This window comes from Sorex araneus, chromosome 1, assembly GCF_027595985.1.
Source record: "Sorex araneus isolate mSorAra2 chromosome 1, mSorAra2.pri, whole genome shotgun sequence".
Classification (NCBI taxonomy): Eukaryota; Metazoa; Chordata; class Mammalia; order Eulipotyphla; family Soricidae; genus Sorex; species Sorex araneus.
In genome coordinates this window covers 263,026,617-263,050,254 of record NC_073302.1, presented here as the reverse complement: position 1 = coordinate 263,050,254, position 23,638 = coordinate 263,026,617, and the positions used below count along the sequence as shown (strand labels likewise).

General features: G+C 36.1%; 1 protein-coding gene across 8 annotated transcripts in view; it reads left to right on the top strand.

Moving 5' to 3' along the window:
• Positions 1-235: 235 nt before the first annotated feature.
• Positions 236-23,638, top strand: part of PCDH9 (protocadherin 9) — a 995,059-nt gene continuing 971,656 nt past the window's right edge. For all 8 annotated transcript variants that reach the window (XM_055138126.1, XM_055138101.1, XM_055138117.1 and 5 more), the window contains exons 1-2: positions 236-843; positions 2,082-5,252. In XM_055138126.1, the coding sequence (XP_054994101.1) occupies positions 2,217-5,252 (3,036 nt within the window). In that variant the 5' untranslated portion in view covers positions 236-843; positions 2,082-2,216. The remainder of the gene's footprint in view (positions 844-2,081; positions 5,253-23,638) is intronic.

Sequence of the window (23,638 nt, the reverse complement as noted above, 5' to 3'; positions counted from 1 at the left end):
GAATCGGCCGTCCGGGTTTTTGCGGCTGCCGAGGGGGCGGCCGCCGAGGGGAGGCTGTGGGGGGCGGGGGGGGAGAGACGGTCAGAGCCCGGGTTCCGCGCCCCCCTCCCCCGCCCCGCCCCCCCGCTCCGCAAGATGCAGGCCAATCAGAGGCCGGGGGCGGGGCGCCGGGCGTCACGCCCTCCCTCGGGGCCGAGCGAGAGTTCTATCAAGAAATTCAGTTCCGAGCGAGGCGAGGAGAGGGAGAAGGAGAGAGGGGCCGAGCAGGAGGGAGACAGAGAGCGAAAGAGAGAGAGGGAGAGGGAGAGCGCGCAGCCGACGGGAAGGAGCGCCCGAGAGTCTCGCCGGCGGGCAGGAGAGAGCCGATGCGAACCTTTTCGGGGGGCAACTGTCACCCCGGAGAGCCAGCCGGAGAGACTCACCCGCCTCCCCAACTCTGACGTTGGCGACCAGAAGTTAGAGACTTAAGCGTTATTGACATCACCGGGAAAAACGGTCTGCAGGACGCGGTTGGAGAATACCCCCCCGAGCTGAAGAAGTGCTCCCGGATGGTGTGTGGTGTTCTCTATGCGTGCGTGTGCTCAAATACCACAAGAGCCCAGACCCCCTGGGTAATCGCGACAAAAATGTGGAGGGAATGACTCACGACAGATCTGTGAATTTGTTCTCTGGAGTTGCTAATTTGCCAGCCCGAAGCAACACATTTCACGAGGAGGAAACGTTTGGCTTGCTTTTGATTTCTCCCCCAAACTGGTGCTACCAGATGCATGGCTTTCTATGTGTTGGAACAAATCATTCCTAACTGCAGCATACCGGGAAAGGGGAAAGGTTGAGGCAACTCACGTAAGTGTAAAGTTTCGCATGCACAATTGTAAATGCTCTGTTTAGCTGTGTCCTCAGCGTAGATGAGGGATGCTTGTAATTGGGTAGACGGTTGGGGCAGAGCTCACCTACTCGGCTGTATCTGCATCCCTACCTGCACCACTCTGCCGGAACTAATCGCGGGCATCAGCTACCCGTACAGCCTAATGCAGATAAGATTAGAGCCTGGGAACTGACCAGTTCTACTCAAGTAGGTAGAGGCTGAGAGCCTGGCACCTCATTTAAATTGCAGTTGGGGGTGGGGGGAGTATCTAAGCAGATTTCTTTTTTTTTTTTACCTGCATTACTCGGTTGCAGTATTTATGTGTGACAGATGTTACTAATATTATAAGCAGAGAGCAGGGTTAAGAAACTGCATTTCCCACCCCCACCCCCTTTCATGCTGAGTAGAAAATATCGTGCTATTCCACGGAAACGTTAGCTGCGTTTTACTTACATCTCAACACTCTCTTCATCTCTAGGAGACAAAATTCTGTATTGTATTATGCATTTTTTAAAAAAAGTTTTGATGGGCTTATTAATTCTACCAGGGGATGATTTGGCAATGTGGAGAAAGGAGAGTAGGGTCTGGGTGAGGAACTGCAAGTCTTGGTATTGTGCTTTGAGGTAATGAGGAGATGTAGTGGCCGGTGACTATTGCTTCTGATGCTGCAGCATGTCCAGATGCTGGCTTCCCAGTAAGATTGAATTAGAAGGCAGTTGGAGAACTGGGAGGAAAGAAAAAGATAGTCTTTCAGGCGAAAGGAATGACTCAGTGTGGCAGAGAAGAAAACACATTGCATTTGACATGTGACAAAGCAATTAGCAGGAATCATCACTAAACACTTAATGTTTTTCACTTGTCCCTAAAAAAACTAAGGCTTAGACGCCAGGAGATGGCTAAGACAGGGGGGAGGGGAAGTTGAGACTCAGAAGGCATGTTGGGAATTAAGCAGTGCTCTCAAAAACTGTGAGTGAATGCAGGTGACGATTGCCCTGCTCTTAATCCAAAGTAAATAATTTCCTTTTCCTTTTCCTGAGCAAATGCAACAAGCAAGAGATATTTAGTGCTTTTTTTTTTATCCAGAGTTAACTTCCAAGCAGTGGCAGAGCAAACTGCCATGTTTACTAATATGCAGTGGAAAATGTGTTATGATATTTTATGACTGTGTGTTTTTATTTACTGAAGAATAATATTATCTATACGATTGTGTTGACAGTGGCTGTCTCCAAATAAACGATGAGATGTAATGCATCCTCCAGTCCATGCCCGCTTCCTCTTGCAGTTTGTGCATCATTCCTCAGTGGAAACCTTTAAGCCCTAAAATCCAGGAAAAGCAAATAAATACATTATCATGGACCTGAGGGATTTTTACCTGTTGGCTGCTCTGATTGCCTGTTTAAGGCTGGATTCTGCAATAGCTCAAGAACTTATTTACACTATTAGAGAGGAATTGCCTGAGAATGTGCCCATAGGAAACATACCAAAGGATCTGAACATTTCTCACATCAATGCTGCCACAGGGACCAGTGCCAGCCTTGTCTATAGACTGGTTTCGAAAGCGGGGGATGCCCCTTTGGTGAAAGTATCCAGCAGCACGGGGGAAATTTTCACAACCTCCAATAGAATAGACAGAGAAAAACTCTGCGCCGGAGCCTCCTATGCTGAGGAGAATGAGTGTTTCTTTGAACTTGAGGTGGTGATCCTCCCCAACGATTTTTTCAGGCTGATCAAAATAAAAATAATTGTCAAGGATACCAATGACAATGCCCCCATGTTTCCATCTCCGGTCATCAATATTTCCATCCCAGAAAACACTTTGATCAACAGCCGCTTTCCAATCCCATCGGCAACAGATCCTGACACAGGCTTCAATGGTGTGCAGCATTATGAATTGTTAAATGGGCAGAGTGTTTTTGGACTGGATATTGTGGAAACTCCAGAGGGAGAGAAGTGGCCGCAATTGATTGTTCAGCAAAACTTGGACAGAGAACAGAAAGATACCTATGTGATGAAAATCAAAGTAGAGGATGGAGGCACTCCACAAAAATCCAGCACAGCCATACTGCAGGTCACAGTAAGTGATGTAAATGACAACAGACCAGTGTTTAAAGAGGGTCAAGTGGAAGTGCATATTCCAGAGAATGCCCCAGTAGGCACCTCTGTAATTCAGCTTCATGCCACTGATGCAGATATAGGCAGTAATGCTGAAATCCGGTACATTTTTGGTGCCCAGGTCGCTCCTGCAACCAAAAGACTCTTTGCTTTAAATAATACTACTGGGCTGATTACAGTTCAGAGGTCCTTAGACAGAGAGGAGACAGCCATTCACAAAGTGACAGTGCTGGCTAGTGATGGCAGCTCCACTCCTGCCCGAGCAACGGTTACCATCAATGTCACTGATGTAAATGATAACCCTCCTAACATTGACCTCAGGTACATTATAAGTCCCATCAATGGCACAGTGTATTTATCTGAGAAAGATCCTGTCAATACAAAGATTGCCCTAATTACAGTTTCAGATAAGGACACAGATGTGAATGGCAAAGTGATCTGTTTCATTGAGAGAGAGGTCCCATTTCATTTGAAGGCAGTGTATGACAACCAATATTTGTTAGAGACCTCCTCTTTGCTGGACTATGAGGGCACCAAAGAATTCAGCTTTAAAATTGTTGCCTCTGATTCTGGGAAGCCCAGTTTAAATCAGACTGCCCTGGTAAGGGTTAAGCTTGAGGACGAAAATGACAACCCACCAATTTTCAGCCAGCCTGTAATTGAGCTGTCAGTTTCAGAAAACAATCGACGTGGGTTATACTTAACAACTATTAGTGCCACAGATGAAGACAGTGGGAAAAATGCAGATATTGTTTATCAGCTTGGACCGAATGCCTCCTTTTTTGATCTGGACCGAAAGACAGGAGTTTTGACAGCCTCCAGAGTCTTTGACAGAGAAGAACAAGAGCGATTCATTTTTACAGTAACTGCCAGGGACAATGGGACCCCTCCCCTGCAAAGTCAGGCGGCTGTGATAGTTACTGTTCTGGACGAGAATGACAATAGCCCCAAGTTTACTCATAATCATTTTCAATTTTTTGTGTCTGAGAATCTGCCAAAGTATAGTACTGTGGGGGTTATCACAGTGACAGATGCAGATGCTGGAGAGAATAAAGCTGTGACTCTTTCCATTCTAAACGACAATGATAATTTTGTCTTGGATCCCTATTCTGGAGTCATAAAGTCAAATGTCTCCTTTGATAGAGAACAGCAGAGTTCCTACACTTTTGATGTCAAAGCCACTGATGGAGGCCAGCCACCCCGATCCTCTACTGCAAAAGTCACGATCAATGTCATGGATGTCAATGACAACAGTCCAGTTGTCATTTCCCCACCTTCTAACACGTCTTTCAAGTTGGTGCCCCTCTCAGCCATCCCTGGCTCTGTGGTAGCAGAAGTTTTCGCAGTAGATGTTGACACTGGGATGAATGCTGAACTGAAGTATACCATTGTAAGTGGGAACAACAAAGGTTTGTTTCGCATCGATCCGGTAACAGGTAACATTACTCTGGAGGAAAAACCAGCACCTACCGATGTAGGCCTGCACCGTTTGGTGGTCAACATAAGTGATCTCGGGTACCCAAAGTCTTTGCACACACTTGTGCTTGTCTTTCTCTATGTGAATGACACTGCTGGGAATGCCTCCTATATCTATGACTTGATTCGCAGGACTATGGAGACCCCCTTGGACAGGAACATAGGGGACAGTAGCCAACCCTACCAAAATGAGGACTATCTCACCATCATGATTGCCATCGTGGCAGGTGCCATGGTGGTCATAGTGGTGATCTTCGTGACCGTCCTGGTGCGCTGTCGCCATGCATCCAGATTCAAAGCGGCTCAGAGGAGCAAGCAAGGTGCTGAATGGATGTCGCCAAATCAGGAGAACAAACAAAACAAGAAAAAGAAAAGGAAGAAAAGAAAGTCTCCCAAGAGCTCTCTTCTGAACTTTGTTACAATTGAAGAGTCCAAACCAGATGATGCAGTTCATGAACCTATCAATGGGACAATCAGCCTGCCGGCTGAGCTGGAGGAGCAAGGTATAGGAAGATTTGACTGGGGTCCCGCGCCCCCCACCACCTTCAAGCCTAACAGCCCTGACCTGGCCAAGCACTACAAATCTGCTTCTCCGCAGCCTGCTTTTCATCTTAAACCAGACACTCCAGTTTCTGTGAAAAAGCATCATGTGATTCAGGAGCTCCCTTTGGACAACACCTTTGTCGGGGGTTGTGACACCCTTTCCAAACGTTCTTCCACTAGTTCAGATCACTTCAGTGCCTCAGAGTGCAGTTCCCAAGGAGGCTTCAAGACAAAGGGCCCCTTACACACCAGACAGGTAAACGAGCACTTTTACTGGTCTATAAGTACTGCATACAAGTGCCCAGTCAACCAGTATTAACGTGCCAGTGTGTCTATTGTTTTGGTCTAACTTTAGCTTAGTTATAAAGAGGGGGAAAAAAAAAACTTGACCCCTTTTCTATCCCTCTGGGGCTCAGTCAAGAATTTTTAGAACAGCTTTGAAATTTCTGAGTACTGAGAATAACTTAACCTCCTAGTTTCCTTCACATGGCAAAAGATGAAAAGTGGAAATGATTCCAAAATGTCCCAAGATAATATTTTCTGAAGAAGAAAAGCCTGTCCTGATATGCCAAATTCAGCTCCTGAGGTTTCTAAATTGAGAGCTTCAAGATTTATGATCTAAAAAAGTCACCTTCAAATCTCAAGTTTTATAAATTATGCTTGAAGGTCTGGCTGTAATTGCTTTGGTGCTTTGGTTGCTAAAGGGGTTAATTTTTTTTTTTTAGTCTCTGAACAAGATAGTGGCGTATATAATGTACATCAGTTGTGAAGCACATGGTTGTTGATAGATTGCAACTAAGCCATACAGGAAGCATTCTCTTTGATTTCAGATAGTTTTATTGTAATATAGTAAATTGGGTATTTACTCGAAAAGTTTGCAGTTTGTCCACAATGACCAAAGTTCTCTTTCAAAAGAAAAAAGAAAAAGAAAAAAAAAAGAAGGAATGCCTTCTCACTAATCTAACTGATTTATACAGAAAAAAGAATGAATTCATTGTAAATATTCTCTCATCTTAGTAATGCATAAGTGATCTGTCATAACTCATTTTAAACTGTGAAATATGCCATATGAAGAGGGATTAAGAGGCTGAGAAACTCATATTTCAACCAAATCCAGAATTAGTTTTTCTTAGGTCTAATAATTCTCTGTTAATAAAGATTTAAATGCAGTGCTGTCTAATTTATTTCACTGGTGCTTGTCTGTTACCATGAAATTTGAGTGTCAATAATAGCCTGTAGATGGCACTAGGGTATCATGTCGCTGGTGCTGGCCAGGTGCCAATCCCGCAGTAGCAAAAGGATGGGGGAGGGAAGGATCAAGCTGGTTCCACAGCCAAAGATACCTTTTATTTAATGACAATTTCTGTGGAGCAACTAACATTTAAATTCATTTGCTTGCTCTTTTGTGATTAGCTCTCATCACACCAACTTTCTAGGATTTCATAACCCAAGTTCTTTCTTTGTTGATATTGAGTCTACCTATGGTGGTGGCCCATGTGGATTTCTTAGAAATAAGAGACATTGAGATTTCAGAAGAGCAAGTAAAACAAAATACTTTTGTAGGAGGATAGTATTTGGCAGTCACTGAGACTTGTTCGAAAACTCAAGAGTGATTCTTTCTTTGGGGGCAGGGTGTCTTACTGAGACTGTGTACTTCTTACCATGAATTATTTATTTATCTGAGTGACTTTATAGCTTGGTGGCAATAAGTTCTAAAAATAATTCTGGCAATGAATCATGTAGATACTTCTCCATAAAGTAGAATGCCTGAAATACTTAATTTTTCAAGTAAAAGATGAACTATCTAGACTATTTTTTAAAGTACATGTATTTAGAGGTTGGATGACAGGAAGGAAGAAATGAAAATAAGCCAGGTTAGAAGTTCTCAAGTAGAATTTGAAGTCAATAGATACAAGTTGAAGTTTCAATGCCTTATTTACATGGAAACTTCATCAGCTTCTTAGAAGTTGATGCTTTAAACTGCAGATTTTTTTTTTTTTTGCCCAAGCTTAGTCAATATTTATAAAAGTTGGCAAAATGTTAATTCTGGTAAGAATAGTTAGTTAGGGAACTAAAGGAATTTACAAATAAATTGCAAACTTAAGGTAAAGGAAAAAATGAAAAAAAAAATGGCTTTTTGTTGCCATATTAATGTGAAGGTCACTCCAAGTATATCTTGATGTTTTATGGTTTGCATCTTGAGAAATTAAAATTAAATCTTGAGAAAACTAATCTGGAATTTGTTTTCCCAAGAAATATACTAATATACTTTGTTGAGTATTAGCACTGGTTTGCAGACCTACTTTTTCTGATTTCTTCCCCCAAGCTGTAACTATCATGTAGTTCAATGACTTATATTATAACAGCATTCAACAAAGTTGAAAGAGATCTTTTATTGGGATGTAGTCAGATACAAGTATGTTTGTTTATATGATCTAATCTCTGGACTAGGATGCTGCATGATTCTTTAACTGGAACTGAAGTGCATTTCAGGCATTCCTTGAGACCTTGTGTCACTGTGTCTTTTTCATGTAGACATTCTGGTGTTCAAATGTAGCTATGCTTCACTATTATGATTAAGAGCTATTGAAAAAGATTTTGTTCATACCTTTTTAGAAGTTTTCAGTCTGAGAAAGCAAAATTGCAATATTGTGAAAAGGATTATTATAAGTAAGGAGAGTTATGACAATGCTGATAGCAATATGTACAATTTTATTATGAAGGTGGCATATTTTCTATGAATAAAAGCTTAAATCATATATATATTATCTTTTTAATTTTTTTCACTTAACTCTCTGTTCTTATCTAAAAACATTATAGTTAAAATGAAAAATAGAAATTCTTTAATTCTAGCATTTCAACCAGTGGCTTTTATACAAAATGTTCCTGAAACTATACAAATTTCAAAGCTGTGTTTAGTACCACAAGTGTTTTAAAGGAATTTATAAGCAAACATACAGATATGTTTGCTTGCAAGTTGAGTTGAGTATCTAGTTGACTTGGCATAGATACTTTTTAGCAGGCAAAATGTTTTTTAATTTGTGGTACTAGCTGATGTGCGGGGAAAATTCAAGATTGTTGAGTAAAAGGTTACTAAATTTAAAAATCATTACGCTGTGTTGTCCAGATAATTAAAATATAATTATTAACTTATATACCATGAGTTTTATTAGTTTATCAATTCTTCCTTCATTCAACTTTTTGTTCCTGCTGGTGTGTAATCCTGAAAAGAATATGTGAAATTATTGTAAATCATATTTCTCCACTCCTCTTTTATAAGGGTTTTTTTCCTGATATAACAAATTTCTTATTGAATGTTCCTTATTAATTTTTGCATATACCCTAGTGAACTTATTCACAGATTCAATGATATTTCCAAGTCTTTTTTTTAAGTTCATGCCCTGCTGTTTATTCATGAAAGAAAAAAGGTCATGGTTATTGGGTTAAAAGGACATAGACATAATTCCATCTCCAGAAGTGCTGTACCTGGTAATGCTCATTGGTGTAGTTTATCTAAGGAGAAAAGGTTCTTAATAGATAGATTATAAAAATACAATATTAAGTTATCAGATTTTAGGTTGTTTCAGAATTCCCTGGAGAACTTCTGGAAAGCTCTGTAGTTGCTCCTTCCTCCCTGAACTTTCCCAGTGCCTCAGAGGTTCTGATTCAATGCAACTGAAGTCACACTTGAAAACTTTATTGCCAACAAGCCACTATTCAGTGTTAATGCTGGTAGTCCAGGGATCACACTTTGAGAACCACTGCCTCAGCATATTGGAACAAGAAATGTCAGCTCCTTTCCCTTTCAGATCATCATTTCCAGAGGACCTGTTTTTTGCACAGCCCAGCCCTCAGCTCAGTTACTGACAGCCGTTTTATTGTAGCTGGAGGCTTTACAGTAAGCTATTTATTGCTGTTTCCCAACCCCAGTTGACAGCATTTAGGGAATTAATTTTCTTGGCCCACTGTGCTTTTTTGTGGGGGTATAAATGAAATTGTTAGGGAGATAAAACTGACCAATTTACATCTGACAACTTTCAGTAACAAACCAATCTGTGATAATTGCTTGAGAGCTTGGTTCTGGGTAGAGTCATGTGGAAATTTCTAACTGAGATGTTCATTTTTGAGTTTAAACATACAGATGTTAGATTCTAGAGTATTTGTTCAAGTCTACATTCATGCATATATGGAGAAAATATACACTGAGAGTGTATATGCTTACTGTACTTAAAGGAATATATGCTTTGATGTATAAAGTGGATTATTTCTACTTCCAATCATTTGGAGATGCTATATTACCTTTATAATTACTTTGCATTTTTGAGTGATTCCTGAAGAAGCTCTATGCTGTTAGGTCATATAAATTGCACAAGGCAGACATAAAATTGCTGTTTATCACTGAAGAAAGTGCAATTGAAAGTTAAGGGAGAAAATGTTACCTTATAAGAAGTGAGCAAACACTAAATATTTTTACTTACTAATTTTTGGAGTTTGGGAGTATTTATAATGAGTATTGATCATGTACTGCATGTAGTAAAAAATTGTCCCCTAAAATGCAATATATATTTAAAATGTTTTCAGTTTTTAGTTCTACTTTCCTTTGGCTATGTATCCTATGGTGATGAAGTGAGGTTTTAGACTTGTAATATAGGTGACACTTAGCCCTCTTTACATTATAAATCAGGAATTAAATAAGGATGGACAATCTATTCAAACTCATGAGGTAAATACTGACTTGATATTCCTAAATTATAAAATACTTAACACTGTTAATAGTGTTAAGAAGTGTAAGAATGAAAAGTTGTTACTAGATCAAGTATTTTTATTATTCTCAAATATTTGTTAACATAAAAAAAAGTCCTGTAGTTAAAATCTTCTATTATCTAATTTTCTAAATGTTGTTGCAATGAATTTTTTAAGGACAGACACAGCAAATTGATGTTCCCTTAGTCCAGATGAGTCATTCTCATGGCATCTCATAACAGATTTTGGTATCATTAAAATTTCCTTGCAAATATTGAACTTCAAATAACTCAGAATATTATTATGTTATATGTGTATGCCAATAAGTTAAATATTATAAACAATAATTTTCCATACTAGTACCTACTAAAATGTGTGAAACAGTCAAAGAATTTACATTTAACAGAATCCCCCATCTAAAACCATAATCAGTTGCAATCACTGAAGTTATTTTTTTTTTACATTAGCACATTAGAAATACAAATTATACCCAAAATGTTAGAAATGATATCTGAGCAAGAATTTTTTCATTTTACATTGTCATGTGTGGCAGTCCTCATATATGAAAGTGATACCTTTCCATCACACTTTCTCACCATCTCTGGCTCCATAAATTAGTTTTAGTTTGGTATTTGGACTTTTTGATTTCTGAATTTCTTCTGAGGTTGAGGGAGATGCAGAAATTCACCAAATGGTAAAAACGATGGTGGTCATGTTGCTAGTAGAATCAGGTGGGGTGTTATCAAGACTAATGTCATGGCAGCTGTATTCATTTTTAGTACTTTCTCAGTGTGACTTTGTCATAGTTGAACTCTTAGCCTACTGTTCATTAAAAAAATGAAAAAACAGAATTAAGAAGGTAGTTGACTACTTTGCCACAAAAAAAAAATCCTTGGCATAAGCCAAATCTCTGAATTTGGCTGGATGTTTTCTTAAAATAGATTTTTTATTAATCTCATTAATAAATCAGCTTAGATCTTCTAAAGTTAGTAAAGTGGAAAATTAAATAAGGAAAACACAATTTAGAGCTTTATTTTTAGCTTTTTTTAACAACTTATTGTATTCTTTTCAAAATATGTTAAAAATACTCTAGGACTTTAACAGTTATATCTGGTTTGTTGAAATAAAATTCTAATTATAAACCAAATATTAGTGAGAAATTAGGAATGTATGTCAGTAAGAGGCGTATTCTAAAGTTTTCAATAGTATGGAGGCATAAGGTTTTCATGAATAACAATTATAATATGCAATGGCCTTTTTGTTAACACCCAAAATTTTGCATTGAATCTCAGAAGCAAGTTTAAATTTTGAAATAGGATTTTTTTCATGTACATAGGAAATAAACTCTCGTTTAAGATTTCGTCAGTTATTTCAGAAAGCTGTTAAAGCTGTCAAACATTTCATTTGGAAAGGAACACATGCTTTTTGCCTTTGTTTGATACAAACCTATTGGGCTGTCAGTCATCAGAATCATAGTACAAGAAAGATATATTACCATGATTGACATTTTGGTTTTGATTTATATTCTTTTTTTTCCCTGAGCCAAGATTCATTAAAATTTGAAATTCCTAAATAAGTTATACAACTATTCTTCCTCAACATCTAAGATTGATGGTAGTAAAAAACTGAGAAAACAACCCATATCGCACTCCTATTTTTGTCTCCTAGACAGTTTCTTGTACACCAAGACAGTGGCTACATCAGTAGCATTTATAGCTTAAAGCATTTAGGACTTTAAGTAATTCTTTAGGGATTCCATTTTTATGTACTCAAATATATACCGTTAAGTATATAACATTATTTAAATGTCATGTGAAGATATGAGTCCCAATTAACAATTCGATTATATACCATAAGCACCCTTAAAAAATAATGGAATTGGTTCCACTTGTTCAGCTGTGTGATGACATTGAAGTATTACTGATTCTTTTTTACTGCATTTTTCTGGAATGTAATATTTTTGGATTTACTTGAGAAAACATAGCAAATCGTCCTTACTTAAAAATAATCTACTATACCCTCATACACACATCTATTTATATCAATTCGAAATTATGAAAACTGCATAAAGAATTTGGTAATTTTACAGTATTTGTATAATATTTTACAGCTTAACATTCTTTCACAGTTTGTATTTCTATCTGACCATCTCCCCGTTTTAGTATTACACTGCTTTAATATCCAGACTCTGGCCTTTTTCAGTCTGTTAGCAGTTGATTAAGAAATACTCTAATCCCTTTCAGGATATTGAGAAACTAATGGATTGCAGAGTATTTGAGTCTTTAAGCTTCAATTGTAAATGGTATGAAGAATTGTCACTGAGCCGATATTTGCATATATCTCTCCCAGAGCTAGTTACTTTGCCTCCTTGTCTTTCTTTCTTTCTTTTTTTTCTTTACTCCTAATCTTCAGCTTTCGTTCTGAGAATATTTATTTTAGTGAGAAATAAGCATGCCAGTGATAGGAGTTTGGGATTCACCTCCAAATGAATGCCATCACAGACAGGGAAGTCCTGGCACATTTTGCATAGATCTGTATGGACACAGTGAACCCTTCATAAGCTGTTAGATTGCAGGAAATCAGTGCTGAAAATTAAGCGAGGTTTTAAAGATTTGCAAAGTAGAGAGCTTTGTATAATGCTGGTATTGCAGGTGCCTATTAAATATGAAGTAAAGGCTTTGTAATACAACTAGCTAACACATTTCCCTTCACATTAGAGTGATTTATAGACAAGGGACTTAGCTTTGCCTGTTTTTTTCCTCCAAATGCAGAAACATGGATGGGTGTGAAAAAATAAAAATCTTAAGCACCTGTCTTAGGTTAGACAGATTTGCTCTTTGATGATTCTTGTTATGAAAGTTAGATAACACAGGTCTGTTTACACTTAACCTGTAGTATGTCTGATTCCCATAATCTGGCCTTACACTCTCTTGAGAAGAAGCCAAATTGTTTTCAAAGACTCTTCTCTAAATGTTAATTCAATGAAAACCCCTGGTATCTTTAAAACTATAGCATTATCTTAATGAAGAGGGCAGGCTACTGAGTGCTTTGATACTCTGGGGAATTGCTTTGGGGTGGATTTAGAGTTCATATTTGTTCTGCTTTATAAATAGTTTACATTTGTAGTCCAGAATTTGATTAAAGACATACATTAGTGTATTACCTTAATGACATTGTTTTGGTACTGTCTCACCATTCTTCAATGCTTAGTATCTTTTGCTTAGTTAGATATAAATTGGTAGAAACAGAAATATTGTCAATGAATTTCCAAATTCTTTACCTTGACTTATCGTAAAATCTATATAATCAATGGAATTCACAATAGGCACAGTGGACTTGTTGGAAATCATCATAGTTGATTGCTTGGGAAAACAGAGCAGTTTTCATGCAAGACAATAACAACTCTAGTTTAGTGAATGAGGATTTTCCACATTAAACAAACCCCAGTACAGAGAATAAAGAAAACACAACAGAATATATAAAATGAAGCTGTATCTTTTATAGGAAGAAAATGTCTTCTGCTGACAGTAGTTCCATAATAGACCTTTTCTTGAGGGAAAAAAAAATGCTGGTGCTTTTTTGGATTCAGAGGATGCAACCAATCTGTGCCTCTGTGTGATAGCAGCTGCATGCTGAGGACTTTCAAATACACAGCTACACAGAATTCTGCAGGAAACTTTTTGTGGAAGGTGCAAGTGACAAATGGAGACAAAATGGAGTGGGCTCAGGGTTGTGTGTTGATGCCCCCCTGTGTCATATATAAATGTCATTGAACTGATTTTCACCTTGGAATCCTTCAACCACAATAGCCATCTCTCTGTTAGTCAGCTGTGAACACACCTGGATTGGCAACTTCGCTCCGCTCCGTTTCTTGTCATTCACTCCGTAGATTATATCCGTTTATGTTACTCAGTACACATCTGCTTCATGCCTTGGTAGATGTTTTAAATAACATACATTTATTTCTACATCCCTTTCTGAAAAAGCCAACGATGTACTTTGCTTTCTAGAAATAGCAAATCTACTGTTTTTCTTTCCTTCCCAGAGTTTTAAAGTGGAGTTTTGGTTACCGCTAGAGTTTTTAAAGTTTTCATTACTATATAGATGAGTAATGTCTCAGAGTTCTTAGTCTGTTCAAATTTCTAACATGAAAAGAAAAATTTTTATGAAGATACTATCCGAAGTTAATAAGATCACAGGAAATGCAGATACAATCTCTAGGATATTGTATTTTGACATGAACTTATTCTTGGTCTTGGCAGAAATATCTTCTGCCAAGTAGTGAGGGCAAAATATGTTTGATTCATTGATTGATTTTTAAACACAGTAATAATTAAGCAAAATCATTTTGACACCTAAAGTAGCTGTTTTAGACAATTAAATTTTGCTTTAGCTAAGGATTATTGACTTTTGGATGATAGTGGGAGAAGCACTCCTCAGGGTTTAAACTGTTCCTGAAGGACCATCTGTTATTGGGAGGGTGTGTGCATCCTTTTTGGCATGTGCAGTGTCAGGCCTAAGCATATATTCAGGATTGGCCAAAACATCATGCTGAATAACCATGATTTTTTTCAGTCAAATGAATTACTTATAACTGCAACTTAAGTGAAAATACCTAAGTAAATATAATAAAGTTTCTCATAGTTAAGCACTAGGTGGTTGTTTTTTATTTTCAAAACTAGACCTGTAATAGAGACTAGAAGAGTCAACATAGAAGACAGGCAATAGGTGTTTACCAAAAATAAGAAATCAGCCGATATTTGAAATATGATTTATATGTTTAATACACAGACACCTTCATTGATTTAAATTCTATAAAAATCTTGTCAAAACATCATTCTTATTCAACTGATATGGAAACAGAGACAGAGATGTAGGTTATCTTTTTTTTTTTTGAGTCACATACCTTTTATTCCATGTTGCAACTCTATATCTAAATTGTGCTTTCTCCCCTAAAGGGTCTACTTTTACTTGAAAAACAATGTTTTTAGACCAGATTCAAGTTTAAAATGTTATGTTCATTGGGAAACTTATTTTTGTGGGAAAAAAAGTGTAGAGAATAAACACTACAAAGCAGTGCATACTTCAGGTTGTTTTTCACAAATTACTTGTCTGTAAACTAGCTTTAGACCACCATATTACACTAAGATCCACTAATAAGCACAGAACACAAAAAGTTCACCTGACTCTTGCTGTGACAGAGACCAGACTAAAGCATTTTGACCTTTAAATGATGTGGAAAGAATTCTGAACACTTGGTTCCAGTGATTGTTCATTCCTTTCTCTAATAACACTGAGGCACAATGACAAAAGGGCTGATTAATTTAAGAATGTGTGTGTGTGTGTGTGTGTGTGTTAGTCTGAATGGTCCCCAGTCTAAGAAATTGTGATCTCCCTGCCATTCTTCCACTTTTTTGTAGACCCAGTGAGGACTTTTCTAACCTAAGACCTGTTGATAAGCAAGTGGGAGTCATAAACTGCATATTTGCTAATTTTGTTTTGAAAACAGTGAAAGGACACACTCATGTGATTGTTGGTGTCTTGCTTCACTAATGAATTTTGCGTATAGATCAGTGAGAAAATCAGATAATTAGAAACCTGCTGATTCTAAAGCATATGAATTTATTCCACTGTAACAAATATGTCAGTGGTATTTTTATTCCTGTTTGCTTCCTAATAACCACTGTTAGACAAACTTCTGTGCACGTGTGTGTGCACATCTGTGTTCTGCCTGAGATTGAACTTGAAGACTTACACATATCAGACAGGTGCTCTTATTACTGAGCTACCCTCCTGAAAACATGTTTTTTTGGTTTTTTGTTGTTGTTTTTTTATAATAAGATTAATACAAAGAGAGAGAAAAAACCCAGCGTTAGATTTCCTTCTTTTTAAGGCCTTCTTATCCAGAATATATATTTGAATTTTTGAACACTTATATTATTGAGTGATTACCCATAAATATAATCAACAGATTTCCTTAAGTAGCTGTTTGAGAAAAATAACCTTTGAGAAGAAAAAAGTTAACACATTTTGGTTCCCTTAATAGATTTTTGTTCCATGCAGGCAGAATCACATATGATTTCTATAAAAAGAACCAAAATTTTCATTAAATAGTGACTAAAGCAATGTCTAGGTACTATACTAATTTTAGAAAGATAAATTTGGTAGCTAATAGTACTCGGAGAATAGTTTCTCAAGACTCAAATGGACCTTTGAGATTATTTGGCCTATTTAATTTTCTTTCCAAATTAAAAAAAATGAAAATGAGACCTATAAGGTACAGTTTTCTATTAGTAGTAAGAAAAATTACTTGATGAATAGCTACTTAAAATTTAAGTGGCCGTAGGACACACACATCATTGAAATGTACCAGTTCTTGCTTTCCTCTTGTGTAAAATGGATATTTTGATGCCTGTCTCATACATTTGTTGAAAAATTAAGTGATTGATAATATATAAATATCTGTCCCACAGTAAACAGACATTTAAATAATTAATAACCTATTTACCACACCTTTCCTTCATTGATGCCAGCTTATCTCTGACAAAGACCCCAATTTCATTTGATGTATGTCGTTAGACATTTTTGGTGGTGGTTTTCTTAAATGTTTTATTGTATCTTTTAACTTACTTATTGTAAATTGGGGAACACACCTGGCCATACTCATGTATTTTTCCTGGCTCTGCACTCAGAAAGTACTCCAGAGGTGCCCCAGAGGTGCTCCAATATGGGGTGCCAGAGATGGAACCAGATTGGCCATGTGCAAGGCAATTTTCTGTATGATCTTTCCTGTTGTATCTTTTAAATAAGCAATTATCTCTGAAGTTTAGAAGGCTTTTTTGGTTATCTGGATTTTCTGCAAAGTTGATTCTTATAGCAACAGAGAATAGTTGATGGACTGTTATTTTTTCTTTCTATCTTAGTTCCTATTATTTTACATATTTATACTTGCTTCAGCTTTCAGTTCGAGTATGTCACCACTTTCATTTGTGCATCATATCTTAGAGTCATTGTGCTCCTTTTAATATTGGTTATTAATTTACCTCCCTGTTGATCACCCACGGGAACTCTACCCATCTGGGGATTTTCACCATATACATCACTCCTATTTCAAAACAACATATAAGAGAGTGAATCTGTTTCTCAGTCAGTACTCAGCACAGCTGGAAACATTTGAAACCTGCTGAGTTTTGCCTCCAATTATTCCATAGACTGGAAAGCATCTTGGCTCACATAATGGAATTCATCTTATGTAGTCAAACTAGTTAAAATGTCTTGGAGTCTATGGATTATATCCCTGAAATTCATCATATTTGTTTCAGGAGCATAATAGTAATTTTAAATTATTTTATTATTTTAAATAATACTTATATTAAAGCACAAATAGGTTTATTCGACCAATATATAAGATTATAACATTTTAGGGTGTGAATGAATAATTACTTTAGGGACACCTAATAAATAAAACAATGCATCACAACTGAAACTTAAAATACCTTTCTTAAAACAGAGCTGTTGAAACCATTAAGAATTAATTAGCTGTTGAAACAATTGTTATTTCAACAATTAATGTTGAAATAACTAAATGCATCAAGATAAAGTGTTTAGATTTGGAGCAAAATCTAGTTTTGTTAATAATTCAAGTATCTTTTGAATAAAGCAAAAAGAACATATAGTCAAATTTAAGTTGGCTTCATTGTGAATTATGTTGTTGAAATTAAAATGTTAACCTCTCATGATCTTTACTATCCTCACTGTGATTCACTTATTTTTGTATTGGCCTTTTAGATTAATTTTAATTTCATATGTAGAGAGTGGCTAAAAAAGAAAGAACTTTAAAATAAAGCAATGATACAGATATTCTTTCTATTTGATTGAAAGAAATAAAATCATACTGATGAAAAATAACAGGGTTATGATTACGTTTTGACTAACCAATAAGCTTTCTTGCATAATATCTACCTTTCGGTCTGGCTATTCTGACAAGGGTATTGCTATTTTCTTAGTTATCAGACATCATAAAGTTATTGTAAGGTTTATAACAAAGATGTCATTGGCCTTGCACATAACCAACCAAAATTCAGTCTCCAGCACCACTTATAGTGCTGAGTCCTTGAGTCCTTTGAGGAGTGATTCCTGAATGCAAAACCAGGAGTGAGCCCTAAGTACAACCGTGTGTGTTAAACAGTTTAAATGGCAAGAACAGAACTTTAAAGATTTAGCATCATTTTTTGATTTTTATGTTTTCACAATATCATAGGGTAAATACATATGCATATATATTAAATGTGTAAATATAAATTAATATATTCAACATAATATGTAATGCATATTAACTATGTTCTTTCTTGGTTATTGTGATTAAGAGGTCATTTTGTATCTACCGAAGTGTTTGCTAATTCCAGTTCAGATAATGACCAAATACTCATTCTTTGAAGAGAATAAGTGTACTCATTCTGCACTTTGTCTCTCATATCTTCCCATTGATTGTCTCATCTAGTAGCGTGAAGGAATTTTTTCTTCCTATTGAATAATTCGCTTATTTGAGTGGGAGTATGACTACACAGCATAGATTTTATAGGTATACATGGACTTTATAGACATATTTTCCTTATCAGTGCTAAAGTTTATTTCAGAATTATACATCATAATTGTGTGTACTTAAACTCTGTTATATAACCCTGTCATACTTTTTTTGTTTTCTTCTGCCAAAAGTCTATTATATGATCCACTAATGAATACAGCTGTTAATTTTTTTTATTTTTATCAATTATATTAGACAACTGTGATCCAAAAATTCAAAATTCTTAGATGATGTATATTTTTAATTCATTTTTATTTTGGGAAGGCTTAGGGGGTCATACCATACTCAGGACTTCGTGCTCTGTAATAAGAAGTCACTCCTGAAAGTGAAACCTTATGTGGAGCCAGCCAGGAATTGAAACAGGTTTGACCACTTGCAAGGCGAAAGTCTTAACCCTTGCACTAGCTCTCCAGCTATGCATATGGGAATTTATTTTTAATTGAATGGTCCGTTGCATTTACTCTTGAGTCTATAGTGTTTTAAACACAATATATATATTTTCCTAGGATTTCACTATTTGTAAAAATATTCATTCTCTTATTTTTAAACTGATGTCACATTTTCCTTAAAATATGTTATTTTTAAGACTCTCTCTTAATATTAGAGACTTGATCTTTCAGTAAAGTCATAAAATTCTAAGATCTAGTATTCTAATTACATGCATACCTGAATACCAAGTCAAATTTATTATTTGGTTAATTTAGGAGGAAATTCACTATCTTTAAAATCACACTCTTCAAAAGGAAAAGGTATTATTAAAATATAATTGCAAGTATAACATCATTTTATAACTATAATATTTGAATACTTGTTGTATTAGAAATGAACTTAAAAGTATGGCATGCATTGGCAATGCTGAGTAACAAACTAAGTTTAAAAATTGGTGGTGAGAAGTTTACACTGGTGGTGGAATTAGTATTGGAAAATTGTATATCTAAAACTCAACTGTAAATAACTTTGTAAATCATGATGACTCTGTTTAAAAAAAGAAAAAAAAAGAGAAGAGAAAAGGACAGGATTCCCTGAAAAAATTATTTATACTTTGTACAGGAAATTTATAAATTTATAATTGCAAAAATTATATGGGATCATGATACTCTGCAAAATAATGTTCCACCCCTGCTCCTTTGGAAAGACTAATAACATTCAATACAGATTTGGGACATAGATATCTTAATCATATTTTAATAAATATTTGGTTCAATTCACTTTTCCTTTTGGATTATTCAGATTTTAGCAAGCCCATTTTCTTGTGAATATTTATAGCAGTATTTTAAAGAATCATTGCAGTAGCACATACCTCAAATCCTTTTTCTGTACTGTAAGAGAGATAGTACAGTAAGATAGAGTGCTTGACTTGCATGCAGCCAACTCAAGTTAGATGCCATTCTCAGCCAGGCATGATCTCTGAGTGCAGAGTCAGGAGTAAGTTCTGAACACCACCAAGTGTGACCCCTAACCAAAACACAACCAACATAAAAATCCCCAAACACACACACGCACAAACACACCCTTTAATATATATATATATATATGCTCAAAGTAGAAATATGTGGATCTTGAACTTTTGGTTTTCTTTAAGAAGAAAATAACATAATTAAGTCATACGTTTCAGGCTAGATAAACTTTTAAATTTTTTAACTTATTTAATCATTTTTTAAATTCTATTATAAGGCTGAATGAAAGTTTATGGGGTCACTTTAAAAGTTTATAAAGTCATTTCAAAATTAACAGCATAGTCTTCAAGCAAAAAACATATATATACATATACACACAGATATATATATATATATATATATACACACACACACACACATATTACTGTATTACTGTCATCCCCTTGTGCTTCAACTGATTCGAGTCGGTACCAGTAACGTCTCTATTACACTAAGCCCTGAGATTTTAGCAACCTCTCCTTACTCATCTTTCCCAACAATGGAGACTCTTTCAGGGTCAGGGGAATGAGACCTATCTTACTGTTTTTGGCATATCAAATACGCCACGGGGAGCTTGCCAGGCTCGGCCGTGCGGGCAGGATACTCTCAGTATCTTGCTGGGCTCTCCGAGAGACATGTATATATCTGTTACTGTATTCGGGATATTTATGCGCCACTGGGAGCTTGTCAGGCTCTCCTGAGCGGGCAATAAACTCTCCAGTAGCTTGTTAGGTTCTCCAAGAGGGAGAACTAGGCTATTAGATATTTCGCAGCTGCATCTTGGCCACGAGCTTCCAATAGCTTGGTTTTATAGTCTCTGGATGTTGACCATTGATGGGATTACACGGTGCCAGGGGCAGTTTCTGGGTGTGACTGCCTAGCTACTAGAAAATGGGGGATCTGGGCAGAAGAGGCCCAGTCTCGATCCAAGCAGCCTTGGAGATCTCAGCCCCGCATCCCACACATGTCGGTTCCTCTGCTGGTTCCTTCATGCATGAGACTCGTCCAGACAAAATAAGGCATTTCCTGCCCAATCTTCACATTTTTCAGACAAATTTTTAAGACCAGAGAATATACTATTTTAACTGAAGTTAAGCTTCAATGATAACCATCCAGCTGGTCCCTAACTCCAGAAAGATCCTTCCAACTGTTCTCTAGATGCTGGGGCAAGTATTTCCAAGTAATTGCTGTAACGTAAATGAACCACAAAATTGAATCCCAATAGTATATGTACACCTCAGGAATGAAATGAATAATACCACTTGTTAATTAAGTGTATTGATTAAAAGGTAAACACTTTTTTAGAAATTATAATTTTATCAAGATGAATACACAACTGAGTATTTTCCACTTTTCATTAAGAATTTATGAAAAGTTTGGTAAGTTAATTGAGCACCAAAAAGCAGTATTGATCAACCTTGATAAAACAGATGCATTTAATATGGAGTGTTTGGAAAATCATAATTTTAACTTACACTATAGTAAATAATTTCTAGATAAAATAACAAATTTCACACTTTCATTATTAATGACAATACATGGCAATTTACGTCATTTTTATTTCTTATTCTATTATGATTTATATAAATAACCTCATAATGTTTTACCAGAGGAAGTAAGCCAATTGTGAGATTTTAAATAAACCCTTGTCAATTTTTCTATAAAAAGAAATTGATGCATATTGTTTTCTAATTTTAGTCAATCAAAATATCATTCAAAAACATTAATACTTTGTTTTAATATTTCACTTAGAATTTTCTTTTTAGGGGACACTCAGTATGTAGAGGACTGGAGGCCACATCTGTCTCTACTTTCCCTGGTTGACAGAGGTTTAGCGCTCCTAGTTGGGTATGCTATGGTACTCGTTACTGGTGGTGTTGGAGTCACAAGTAACCTGATGGTGCTCACTGGTCCTTCACTTAGAATATTAAGTCCCCTACTTTCTTATCTGGAAATTAGATTACTGATAATTTTCTTTTCCTTTATTAAAAAAACTACAGTCCTTAATAATTACTTAGGGAAAAAACCATTCTTCAACAAGTTTTTATAACCCCATATCTGTTTGACCTACTTCTTTGTAGGTTGATACACATCCAAATAGTACAAATCATTATTAACACTGGATTAGAAAAACAATTACAAAGCAAATCATATACCTAGTATCTGCTGACAATGAAACATGTGCAATATTCTCACTGTTTTATGAACTATGTTATTACTCTTCTGCTCTAAGTATTGATGACAAACCTTTACTTACTTCCTTTAAGACCTCTGCCTGATTAAGTTTTCTCTTCTGAACTTTCCTAAAGAAAAAAGAAAAAAGAATAACTCTGAGTCCCAGTAGCCTACTGGTATTGATAAATATATCAGAAAATTAGTACCTATGGAAAAGTTCATAACAACTATTATTAACCTGTATTATGACTCTAATTAGGTGTGATTATTTCTTCTACATTAAGGCACTAGGGTGACTTTGGTGTATGAAATTTGTGTGAACACTGATGAATTACAACATTTGGAGGCGAATGTGTAATTAAAAAATTAGGTAGTGATTTTAATTGATAGAATAATTATTGGTGGTTTTTAATTGGAATTAAATAAAGCAATGTTGATTGATTTTGATCGGGAACCTCTTCATTGAAAGGAAAACTATTAGATTTAATGAAGAGAAGCATAGTTGTCAATAGATTGTTGAAGGAAAATCATGTTCTTTATTGCTTTCTAATAACACAGTAGTCACTGTCACTGTCACTGTCATCCCGTTGCTCATTGATTTGCTTGAGCGGGCACCAGTAACATCTCCATTATGAGACTGTTGTTACTGTTTTTGGCATATCGGATACACCATGGGGAGCTTGCTAGCTCTGAGGTGTGGGCAGGATACTCTCGGTAGCTTGCCAGCCCAACACAGTAGAAACACGGTCTATTTTCCTGTGTAATTTCAAATTATTTGTAGTATCTAATAAGATACAAAAAAAGGAGTATGTAAAAATATTTTTAAAGAAAGTTTAACTTTGGGAGTTGGAGTGATGGTGCAGCATCACTGCACTGTAAAGTGCTTTCCTTGCTCGTGGTTGAACCGGGTCAGACGCCAGCACTACTTATCCCCAGCACTACACCGAACTTGTCAATAGTGGTTCTTAATCACAGAGCCAGGGGTAATCCCTGAGCACCCCCAGATGTGTCCCCTGACTCCAAAAGAAGATAAAATTCTGACTTCAATTATATAAATAAAATTAAGTAAAAAAGTTAAAGGACTAAATGTAAAATTTACCATAATAGCCCCCAATATACTTCCTAGTGTCAATCACCAAGGCTTAAAGGAACACAGTTTTTCTAACACTGTGTTTTGCCAAGCGTTGCTCACTGCACCTTTGAACACTACAGAAACTAGGCTGACAGCATGGTTCTGAAAATTGTAAAGTAACACAGTAGCACAAATAAGTAGCACACTTAAATGTAGCACACTCTACTTATTTCTCAATGGTTTGTATTTAATCATCATTACTGCATTGTGTTATATTATCTCATAAAAACTTTTAAAAATCCAGTTCTATTTGTATTTCTAGTATTTCTAGTGTAGGTATTACCAAAGAACCCTACTATTTTACACTTCAGGAGTTTATAGTTTTGAGGGGCTGATTGGTAGAGATATGGTTCCAGAAATAACACAAATAGGTCACAAAGTAGCTTATTTTTCATATTAAGTAATCTCATCCAGTGACCATATGTGCAACAACAAAGATGCCTTCCTTAATTTTATGAGTATGTTAAGATGATATACATTCTGAATATTTTTTTCTGTGACTGTTAGGACATTAGGACATTATTACAAATAAATTACCTATCAATAAACATACATGTGTATACATGCATATA